We start from the raw sequence: 11,627 nt of genomic DNA on the forward strand, positions 1-11,627 counted from the left end.
AATTTTCTTCACATTTAATACGCCATAATCGAGCGGACGGTTATACAATAACAACGTGAAAGACTTTCCCTTTAAAATAATGTGTTTCAGATTCTCTTCGTAGTCAATATAAGTAATTATGTATTATAAGTAAATATTTCCTTCTACTTGAATTGTGATTTATCTTTCTACAGCTTCGCCTGTCACTTCTGAAAAATAAAACATCTTTATGTAAAACAGCAGACATCTAAAATCCCCAAATACAGTTGTCACAAACCGACAGTGGAGCTCTTTGGCTTTAAAAACACCACCTCTCCTCCCGTGTTGAGTTGAAACTAAATAGTTGCGGAGCGAGAAATAGTCAAACAAATGGCCGCAGTGTAAAGTGTGTGTGTAGCGCTGATTGAGAGATGCTAACCGACCAATCATGTTCAGCTATTGTTGTTCCCAATAGAGCCAAAACAACAACAAATACGCAAGTTTGCAATCTTTGAACATACGTAACTAATACTAACGCTCATATTAGGCCATTTACAAATCACACGATTATTCTCCACCTCTAAAGGCGTAATAAAGTATCTCCGTCGTTGTGTTCATGGACAGGAAATGTGGAGCACATATCAAAAAAAGCTTAAAGTTCCATGTACTTTTCACTTTGACTAAACAAATCCCATCTTTCTGTAACTCGCTTCCCAATAAAATAAGTAAATAGGAGCTGATTGGACCCCGCGATGTGAATAAATAGAATAATGAGACCGGTCTTCTCTTGCAGGAATGACGCGTTTCTGCTTCTCGTCACTCATTCTCCTCTTCGCTGTCTGAATGAGCCGGCTCCTCTGGCTGGAACAAAGGATTGTGGACCAGGTTGTGTAGATCTCCCGGAGAGATCTCGCTCATCTTCCCGTCCATGCCGAGCTGCATGGGCTGGATGAAATTAGTCCTGCGCGAAGAAGAGAAATGGTTCAAATGCAACCGTGAGTCCACTTTGTGATGACAGACCCGGTATTTGCACAACGGTTAAAAAATAAGATGGTACCCGCCACCGAATTAATTTACAGATTGACAAACAAAAGGGTCCCACCTAACAACAGTACAGGGACAGTATAATCGACGTTACAATTAAGGGCGAAGACTTTCTATATGACGGTAGAGGTGCGTCTCCAGGAAATGACGGTGAATGAAACAAGGCTGTATGTTTGCGTGTGTCCTGCTCTTATTAACCTCGACAGTCTGTCGAACATGCGGACCAGCTTCATGGCTTCGTACTCCTTCTGTTCCTCGGTCATTCCCTCCATAGGGTTGGGCTGTTCTTCTTGTACCACTCCTGTTATTGGGTTTATACTAGAGCGGGGAAAAAGACAAGAGAGAAACATCAAAAGGCACAGAAAAAAAAAAGCAAAAATATATGTTTTTCAAAAGAAAAATGAACAGTTAAGTCTGCAAGGCGTAGAGGTCAGTTTGCGACCTTTAAATACAGACTACAAAACAGTTAAGGGCCTCAATTGCAGAGGATCATTTTGTAGTTGCCGGGTGGAGAGGTAGTGGATCAGGTGTCAGGAAGTCACCGATCCATCATCAACTGCAGAGTTTACCTCGGAAAGCTCTTGATCAAGTTAAATAAATAATAAAAATAATATCAGCTATTTTATTCTGGACAGGAAAACCAGAAATGATCTTGATGTTTCAAAATAATTGCATTATAATAGAAAAAACGTTTTTGTAAAGCATTGGTCGAGTCCATCAGTTGGGGCTGCACCATATATGTTATAAGAAAGGTCCATTTGCGTTTGTAGTACTGACTGTGCCTTGGCCTCCGTGTACTCCTCTGTGTCGGACTCCTCGTCCTCAGAGTAGACCCCAGAGTCTCTGCCCCCCCTCAGCAGTCCCCGAGCAGCCAGCAGACCTGCAGCATTGCCGTATCCGGTGTACTTAACGAACCTAGAAACTGCAGAGGACCGAACACGGCGCTGTTCACCTGGAAGTGTTTCAACCTCAGTTCAACAAGACAGCGGGTTCCCAAAGTGTGGGCCGCGGCCCACCAGAGGTACTGCAGGTGGGCCCGCGAGAGGCCAATAAATAAATCAAACGTTTTTCATTTTCAATTTTGAAAAGTTTGAAATTAATATAAAAATATTTAGGATTTGAATTACGTGTTATTCTTTTATCTGACCTATTTTTGATCCGTATCATGGTCTTAACATTAGGGTTGCAAATTTCTGTATTTTACTTAAAACGATTGATAATTGATAAGATACATATCCCACATCTTTTTGTCATTTTGAAGTATTATTTGAACAATTCTAGCGGCACATTAGTTGTGTGAAACATCAATCGATGAAGCACAAACAACTCAAACGAACAGAATAATAAAACAATAAGGCTCTCGCTCGAAACGGCTGCTCTTTTCCGCGTGTTTTGATCGGAGTCGTGATTAAAGGTCCGGGTGGGCCGCAAAAGATTTTCCAGATTTCAAACTGGGCCGCGGCGTTCTTGAGTTTGGGAAACCGCTGCAACGAGACCTTGTTTGAAGCCATCACCCTTTAGACCAGGGGTCTCAAACTCGCGGCCCGCGGGCCAATTGCGGCCCTCGGGACGATATTTTGTGGCCCCATCCTTAATATGAAAGTGTAATGTTAGTGCGGCCCGCAAGTTTTATACTGTAACCCCATTGTCAGCTGCTGTGTGGGACATGTTATGATGTTCTGGTTTCCTACTGTGTGCTTGTCCAGTGAACGTGGCATGCGTGTGACTGACATGGGGGGCGGGTCGTGTGTGTGTCGGCCGAGGTGCAGAGAGCAGGAGGGTGAAATTCAGTTTCCTGCCCTCTTTCGCGCAGGTGATCATGTGACTAACCGTTAGCATCGCTCGTTTAATAAAGTTTTCCTTTACGACTCACACTAACAACACATGAAGCATCTGACGTCACCGACGAGCGTCTCCGTCCATCACTACGCAGCTTCGATTCACGTAACTTCACGTTTGGCTATAAAGGAATTCCACGGTCACATGACCTTAGGTCTCCCCCGCTGAGTTAAAGGAGGACTAGTGTTGTGGTCTCATTCGGACCGATCCCCCAGGGTGGGGTTCAATGACTGCTTTTGAAAGTGAGTGTTAAGTTGTGCTATTGTCGACCATGCCGTTCGGACGCTAGTCTGGCCCGCGTTCGGTTGAAGCGGGCTGCATCTGGCCCGCAGCTGATTTGAGTTTGAGACCCCTGGTTTAGACCATAACACTAGCCGAGGTTTGTGTTTTTAAGATTTGATCCTCACAGCACAGCTAGTTTTGGAATGATCACGTTATACAAACATTGAAAGAAAGAAAGCGACGTATAGGAATTTCCCTCACCACTTTCCTTGCAGAGGACAAAGAGGAACTCTGCAGCACAGTCCTTGACATCGGTGTCAATGGACGTCATGATACGGACTAGCTTGTTCCTCAGCGCGCTGCCCACCTCTGGCCTGTTGGTCACATCGCGCAGTGGAGGCAGCACCTGAACGCATACGAGCCATCAAAACTCATCGCCCGACTCCTCGTCGTTGGAAAATCTTTCCCCAAGCCCAGAACCGACCTTTGACCTGAGGAACTTTCTGGTTTCTCGGTGAATTCGGGCGCTCTCAGTCAGCAGGTTTAGAACCGGGAGAAGGGTTTCCTTCAGCTTGTGTCCCTGGGAAGAAAGACGAGGAAAAAATGATTTACAAGCCGTCGGATCGTCCGCGACGTCTCAGACGTTAAAGTCTAACGTTAGTGGTAAAGATCATCCTCCCAGAAAACTTTGTTTACTGCAATAAAAGTTACGCTTCACACCTTCGCAGTAATGATAATTGTATCCGAGGTAATGAACCCACATTTGCACCGGAGCGTCTCACCCGGTCAAGTGTTTTCTCCATAAACTCCAGCAGCATGTCGACAGCATCCACGTTGACCCCCATGTACTCAATGGAGCCCGGCTGCACTTTGGGGACCAACAGCACATCCAGGCAGGGCAGCGGGAGGTTTCCCAGCAGGTTGACAGTGTGGCTGAGCTCGAGAGGAGGAGAGTAAGGGCACCGCGTCAAGTAAGGGCGACGGCTACACGCACGATTAAGAGAAAGAGAGACGCGTGCACCTGTGAAACTCATCAGTTCGCTCCTCTCCGTCTGCGCGGCTCATAAGACAGTGTCTCAGCATAGCTGCCAGATGTCTGTACTCTGCCATCTCTTCCTTCACATAAGAAAATGAATCCTGTTATTTACCGATTAACTAGTTCAAAAACGCTAAAATTCACAACGGGCCCCAAAGAGAAAACCTAGCGGCCCCCGACCGTCTGCGGTACCTCGTCGACCTGCCGTCTGCTCGCGTCGAACGTGACCGTAAACAGTATCTTCAGTATCTCGATGGCGAGTTCCGTCTGCTGCCGACTCAGTGGCGGCAGTTGTTCGGGTGGGACGTCCTCGGACCCTCCCCTCGCCGCCTCCAGTGTATCTGGCCAGCACAGACCCAGGGTGGCATCCAACTGGTTGCCTGGAGACACGCGGAGGGGAGGCTCTTTAAACCCCTTTTTAAATGCGCGTCTTTTATTGTTTTATCTTTATAGATTTATCATGAACAAATCCCCATTAGTTTCACACGACCATCATTCGTTACGTTGGAGACTCCATGTATATTCATCGACAATCATTTCTAAACAATAATAATAATAATAAAGACACAATCATCTCCAGAGTTGTACCGTGATTACACAACCATTTGTGCGCTAATGTGTATTTTGCATGAAATGAATCCAAACATCGCGACACATGATGGTGTCAAATCTAATCAGAGCCCAATGGTGCAATAAAACTTGAATTCTGGGTGTTTTTGAGCCATTTGTGGCTCAGATAAATCCAAGTGAACTGAAGCTCCAATCTCGCCTGTGTTCTGTGGGTTTCCGTTTCTGAACTCACCACGAGTCAGATAGGTCGCAGATGGTCGCTTACGACAACTTGCACAACTTTGTTTGCCGATAAAATGAACCCGGCGTTACGTACACTGGTCACACGTTGAAGGGGTTACCTAGCAGACTGATGCCGTGGAGCTCCCGAACTAGCTGCGCCCTGACGTCCACCCTCAATGCGGTCAGCAGGAAGGTGATGCGCAGGTCAAAGAAGCGCACCTGGACGGAGAGCAGACGCACGGAGGCTTCTTTCATCTATCCGCTGACTCCTCTTCAGAGATTCTTTGAGAGGCGTTTTCTGTCTTGTAGGTTTTGTATCTAAAGACTTCTTTTGTGCATGTGTCTTTCAAAGTGTAAATAATATCCTAAGAATCATATTTGCATTTAACTCATTTGCAATAGCAAATTCCTAAATGCAGATTGTATGGGTATATTCAGGGTAATGAAGCTCTTGGTTAATAAAAACTAAAAAACATGTTCAAATATTGGAAACTGGTTGCTTCATTACCCTGTTTCCTTTACAGGTTGCAGCAAAACTAAATGGCAACGGTCAAAGTGGAGAACTTGAGGCTTCAAACCATAGTCACAAAAAACAAAGGGGGACTTTAGGACTACGACGAAGTCGATGGAAATCAAGTGATTACTTATTTGAGTATTTCCCGAAACTGCAGCTTCCATACTTCTAATTCGACTCGCACATTGAAACATCTACGCTCGCAGTTGAAGTCCATACCTCATGGATCCAGTTGGGATCATAGCACTGCTGCAGCCTCTCTGCCAAGCCTTTTATCAGCTGTAGATCCGCTGCTACCCCCTGCAATTCATCCATTCATCCACCAATTCATCCATCCATTCATCCACCAATTCATCCATCCATCCACCAATTCAGTCATTCATTCATCCACCAATTCAGTCATTCGTCCATTCACCCATCCACCCACCAATTCAGTCATTCATTCATCCATCAATTCATCCATCCATCCATCCACCAATTTATCCATCCATTCATCCACCAATTCATCCATCCATCCACCAATTCAGTCATTCATTCATTCATCCATTCATCCACCAATTCATCCATCCATTCATCCACCAATTCATCCATCCATCCACCAATTCAGTCATTCATTCATCCACCAATTCAGTCATTCGTCCATTCACCCATCCACCCACCAATTCAGTCATTCATTCATCCATCAATTCATCCATCCATCCATCCACCAATTTATCCATCCATCCATCCATCCACCAATTCATCCATCCATTCATCCACCAATTCATCCATTCACCCATCCATCCACCAATTTAGTCATTCATTCATTCATCCATCCATCCACCAATTCATCCATCCATCCATTCATCCACCAATTCATCCACCAATTCATCCATCCATACATCCACCAATTCATCCATTCATCCACCAATTCAGTCATTCATTCATCCACCAATTCAGTCATTCGTCCATTCATCCATCAATTCAGTTATTCATTCATCCATCCATCCATTCATCCACCCATTCATCCATCCATCCATCCACCCACCCATTCATCCATCCATCCATCCACCCACCCATTCATCCATCCATCCATCCAGTCATTCATTCACCCATGCATCAATTCAGTCATTCATTCACCCATGCATCCATCAAAAAGATGCCTTTTATGAGCACAGACCACATTCCACTTAACGACGTGAGGAAGTGATGTCAGCGTGGGAGGGGCCACACAGCGGACTCACCTGCCCGGTCTCGTTGTGCAGCAGGATGTTAGAGATGGACTTGAGTGACTCGGCAATTACTTCCTGGTCAGAGTTCTCCGGCGGAGGGGAGACTTCCTTTACCTCTTCGCTGGACACCTGCGCTGCGCCTTTTCCTCCTCCGTCTTCACCTTCCACCAGGGGGAGAGGGGGAGAGAGAGAGAGAGAGAGAGAGAGAGAGAGAGAGAGAGAGAGAGAGAGAGAGAGAGAGAGAGAGAGAGAGAGAGAGAGAGAGAGAGAGAGAGAGAGAGAGAGAGAGAGAGAGAGAGAGAGAGAGAGAGAGAGAGAGAGAGAGAGAGAGAGAGAGAGAGAGAGAGAGAGAGAGAGAGAGAGAGAGAGAGAGAGAGAGAGAGAGAGAGAGAGAGCGGCAAAGTCGAGAAAGACCCACAACCGACCTCTGTGTAGACCGCTTGTAGAGTAAGAGGTTGGGACCCACAAACTACAAAATAATGATGTCTGCCTTCCATTAGGATGAACTGCATCCAGGTTCCTGGTAGCGTTGCTTCCCGGGGACACGTAAATTGTGAATGAATTGTGATTGTATTACTCTTTACCAGTCTTTTGACTGTGTAAGGCTCTTCAATACTAGGTTGAGAGGAGCTGCCATACACAGAGACACCTGCCCATTAGGACTCATCTAAGCATCCACACCCATCAATACATGACGGCACCGTCTTCGGGAGCAGTTTGTGGTCTCAAGGAGGAGCTAGGAATCAAACGGCAGATCTTTTAAAGGGGGACAAACCGCTCTCCCCCTTTACGAGTCGCGGTTGCCCGGCTACGTAATTGAAAATTGCCATATTTAACGTTAACGACATCTTCTCTGAGTGGTTTGCAAAGGAAAGCAGCATTCAAACAGCCGTTTCAATTAAATTGAATTTGAATGCATTCAAATCAGAAATTTGCACCGAATCTACATGTTTCACTTTAGATTTGAGAAGACTTGGTGCATTAAAGTGAATATTTTATAGGGCGAAATCTTTGGAGCTCTGCAGAAACGTGGGGAGGGGTCGGCGGGAATTACCTTGGCCCTCCGCCGGCTGGCTGTCGGGTGGCGCTGCACTGCTGACCACGGCGATGCCGGCGTAGCGGGCGAGAGTGGACATGGCGGGCAGGGTGATGAAGGGCTCCAGGCAAAGCTTGTCTCGGGACAGGATTCGGATTGTTTCCAGACAGGCCAGCTGACAAGAAGGCTGCAGCTCCCTGTCCAGGAAACCCAGGACCAATCCACCTAAAAGCTACATCACACAAGGAAATGAAAGAATTACATTACAGGCAGACATATTGAGACAATTTAATACGTCATTATTGAAATTTAAATACTCCTGTTCTGAAAGAATAGATAATAAAATTGAAATATCGCATATCTACGTGGTTCTCAACATGGGGACGGCTGAGGTAGGTGTAACTATGGTGACGGTGCTGACGGAGCTAAAAAATGGGGCACGCTCACGTGCATTTGTATAGATTTAAGTGTTCTGTGGTAATTCAGGTGGTTTTAACAATAGAACACAAGGCGAATATGTAGAATCTACAATCTAATGAATAATAAATGAACCGGGTTGCAGCTGGATAAGAAAAGCTACTCTACATGGTACAATGTACCGGACAATATTAACACTTTTCTGCCAAAGTTTTTCACGTTTGTTTCATTGCATTTAGTGACTAGTTTGCTTTTCAAAACGTCGCCGTTGTCGGTCCGTCATACATTCGTGCGTCCTCATTAATCTGATGTGCGTTCATCAGTGAAATAATGCCCGTTAATGACCCGCTCAGATTACATCACCCGTGCTTAGTATCAAAGACTAAGCACGCTGATCTGGAGCGTCATGGCGGTATTCAACGCCGCGCAGCACACGTTCATCCAGATTAGACCTGGCCGTTGACGCTCACGTTGGTACGAGGGTTCAGCCACACGCGGGTGAGCGTCTGATCAAAACGGCCTGTTGGAGCGTTTCAGAATTTGGCAGCATTGCCACGAAATTGTAGAAGTAATTTAATTTAATGGCCATAAAAAAAAAAGAAAATCTGATACGGGTTCAGATTCTCACCGCTGCTGCACGAATCCACCCGCTGAGCATGTACGACCTTTGACCTTTAGGTACTTTCTGGACTTCCTGAAGTTAGTTATCTAATATTGGAACCCGGCAAAATATTAATAGAATAAGAAAATAAGAAAAGGAATACAGTCAAAGCTTGACATGTGCTCTCAAAAGCATTGTTACGGGTAAGTCTCGTCTTTTCTGTGGTGACCAAAATCAGGAAATTACTTAAATAACTCTGTTTGATACCCGAAACATTATTAAGGCCTTAAATAACCGTTTTATATTTAAAGATACAGTGAAATAATGTTTTTATTGGTTCAAAATAGGTTTTCCATTGTTAGCATTGGCCTTTGAGGGTCAACATATATGAATTTGAAGCACTTTTATGGAATATGGAGTAACTTATGTATCTAATAGTCATTGTGCACTATGAGCAGCAGTGCGTTTACATGATTAAATGGTAAATTGACTTTCACTTGGTGCATTGGTGAAATATAATAATAAAATAAGGTAAAATAAGATTCAAACATATATAAAACACAAGGATTATACGCTGATTGCAGGAGATACCGTACACGGGGCCGCCTTCCCGTCAGTGACTGACATTTGTACACCTTGGAGTTAAGAGTCGTGCCCGAGGACACGTGAACACTAGCGGAGGCCGGGGACGGGACAGGAGACCCCCTGATTGAAGGACAGCCCCCGTCCTCCACCGAGCCACAGCCTCTCGCTCCTTTGTGCGGATGAAATACCTGTCGATCCAGCGCATCCTCGTTGCTGAAGGTAAAGCAGTGGGTCATCTGGAGGATGAGGAGCAGAGGGTGCAAATGAAAAGGGTGTATCACATATACGAACTTTACGTCATCACACGTTTGTAAGCTGAATGAATGGACCTGAGAAAGGGACCTTCGGCGCTAAGCTGATCTCAGCTCTTAAAGGCTTAAGCGGGCAGGATTTGACCGGGGGGGCGGGTGGGGGGGTCTGAGAGACTGTATTCCTGCATCGGAGAATCTAATCCTATTGCCTTCGAGATCAACCCCCACACAAAGCAGTCGAGGCCGAGAGGAGCACGCGCAGCATGTCCCGCTCCAGCTGCAGCAGGTGGTGAGGAGGTCAGGAGGCACTTGGACAAGTCGAGATCGAGGGCTCTATTTTTGCGCAGATCACAGCTAAGCTCGCCTCCGCTAAGATCCTCAGACAGAACTTCTTGATGTCCGGGAGGAGACACACAGTTTTGCTTCCAAGAGCATGATGATGATTAGGATTATTTTTATACTAAATTAAACTAATGAAATGTGTTGTAAATTTGTAACATTTTTTAAATGATCAATTGTTTTATGTCTGAAATCATTTGATTCATTTAACAGAAACGGAAACCGTTGTCATCTTCACACTGCGAAATGTGATAAACGTGATTTAACGTGTTTAAAAGGAGAGCTGTTGCCCCGGGTTACCAGATAAAAAAGGAAACACCAGGGGAGGACTGGCAGGAGACAATGGACAGCATCGTTAGAATAATACTAATAGAAAATATTGATAGTACATCACATAGTTCCTTATCAATCTTGATACTGTACAGCTGGTATTAATACTATAATCAACTTGTAATCGGAATCAGTTGAAAAATGGCTTCCTCAATCTCTCGTTTCAAGTCTTTTTCAATAATGTTAATTTAGTAAGTACGGTCAACCAAGACCACGCGCCTATACATCTCTGGTAGAGACCTGTCAATCACTGTGTAGTCCCGCCCCAAAGCATCCCCCTGCTTCTCTAGGGGTTTTTGACTCTAAATGGAGCATAATGTACAAAATACATGTCATGCGGTATTGACGGATATTTAAAATTAGAGATTTTAGAGACCATAAACTTGTGTTTTCAATATTTACAGGGGGAATAAATCAAGCGAGAAGTAGAGTCATTTTCTCATAGACTTCTATACAACGGAGACCTATACGTGGAAATCTATAAGCGCGGTTCGGTTATGTTTGGCCTCGGTTGGGTCTTTGTTTTGATGTTTTGTGACTTCATCACGTGGACACACACACACACACATAACTGCTAGCTTTGATGCAACAACATCATAATGCGTTACAGGATATTCCGCTGCCCCCAAGTGGCCGAATAACGAACAAAGATGCTTTGGTATCTACTTTAAGAAATGAAATAAATTGAATACTTAATTTCAACGCTTCCATTTCAGTTTATAACTCTCCAGTATAATTGTGTTGAAAACCCTCACAATGATTGCGTCAAAATATTGGCTCATCGTCAACAAATATTTTATTTTTTATTAAACGTGAGGGGAAAAACCTAATATTTCTAGAGATGTTGATAAGGACGTATCCCACAATACGGACAAAATGCATCATCATCCAAATCGACTCGGCTACTTTGGCGCACAACTACAGCTATCGACGCTCCGTTCACGTCGACGTCGATGACAAACCTCCGTGTTGTAGCTCCGCAGAGCCGATAACGCGGTGTCCTGCTCTCCCCTCTCCATCTGCTCTATGGCGCCTTTTACGTCCATTTTCACCGCCATCGAGCTCGTGCAGCGCTCCCCCGGATCCACCTTCGCGGCAGGACGGCGCGCGTGTGTGTGTGTGTGTGACCTGTCACTCAGGTGGAATGTTCACGCCGGAGTTTGTCACCACCCACAGACGGCTGCGTCAGGCACGACGTGCGCGCGCCCGCAGGCCCCGCGAATGCTGCGTTCAGGTGTCGCGGGGAAAGAAGGAGAAATGGCGAAGTGTTCGAATTGCAGCTTATCTTGATTTTAGGATTTTAGGAATTTGTATGCATTTATTGAACGATTATTATTATTATGAATATAGTTGTTTTTATTAGGACAATATATATTAGCAAGTGTAATATATGGTCCAAGAGTTTGTGCTTTTTGCAGAAAACGATTTCCCTAATGCCTAAATTGACAAAAA

At 45.0% G+C, this 11,627-nt stretch overlaps 1 protein-coding gene across 5 annotated transcripts; it reads right to left on the minus strand.

Annotated features, from left to right (window-relative positions):
• On the minus strand, nt 1-11,390 carry LOC144390797 (chaperone Ric-8A-like). Of its 5 annotated transcripts, none has more exons than XM_078097241.1 (14): nt 11,138-11,390; nt 9,444-9,491; nt 7,671-7,884; nt 6,629-6,777; nt 5,625-5,705; nt 5,011-5,110; nt 4,292-4,479; nt 4,085-4,179; nt 3,846-3,996; nt 3,548-3,643; nt 3,325-3,469; nt 1,780-1,924; nt 1,201-1,320; nt 1-919 (listed from the first exon to the last, which is right to left on the minus strand). In XM_078097241.1, exons 1-14 carry the CDS (start codon nt 11,231-11,233, stop codon nt 775-777), a joined length of 1,773 nt encoding a protein of 590 aa, XP_077953367.1. In that variant the 5' UTR covers nt 11,234-11,390; the 3' UTR covers nt 1-774. The 5 variants fall into 5 exon arrangements, with proteins under 5 accessions (XP_077953367.1, XP_077953365.1, XP_077953368.1 ...); XM_078097239.1 differs by having other exon boundaries at nt 3,825-3,996; nt 11,138-11,363; XM_078097242.1 differs by having other exon boundaries at nt 6,629-6,771; nt 11,138-11,356.
• Between the last annotated feature and the right edge of the window lie 237 nt (nt 11,391-11,627).

This window comes from Gasterosteus aculeatus, chromosome Y, assembly GCF_964276395.1.
Source record: "Gasterosteus aculeatus chromosome Y, fGasAcu3.hap1.1, whole genome shotgun sequence".
NCBI lineage: Eukaryota > Metazoa > Chordata > Actinopteri > Perciformes > Gasterosteidae > Gasterosteus > Gasterosteus aculeatus.

What these genes read in the sequence shown, in the direction of transcription:
- LOC144390797 (XM_078097239.1), bottom strand. Translation starts at nt 11,233, where the DNA reads ATGGCGGTGAAAATGGACGTAAAAGGCGCCATAGAGCAGATGGAGAGG. An exon ending in TGCACAACGAGACCGGGCAG is followed by an intron (nt 5,706 to 6,628) that starts GTGAGTCCGCTG and finishes GATGAATTGCAG; the next exon opens with GGGGTAGCAGCGGATCTACA. An exon ending in ATCCCAACTGGATCCATGAG is followed by an intron (nt 5,111 to 5,624) that starts GTATGGACTTCA and finishes CTCTCCGTCCAG; the next exon opens with GTGCGCTTCTTTGACCTGCG.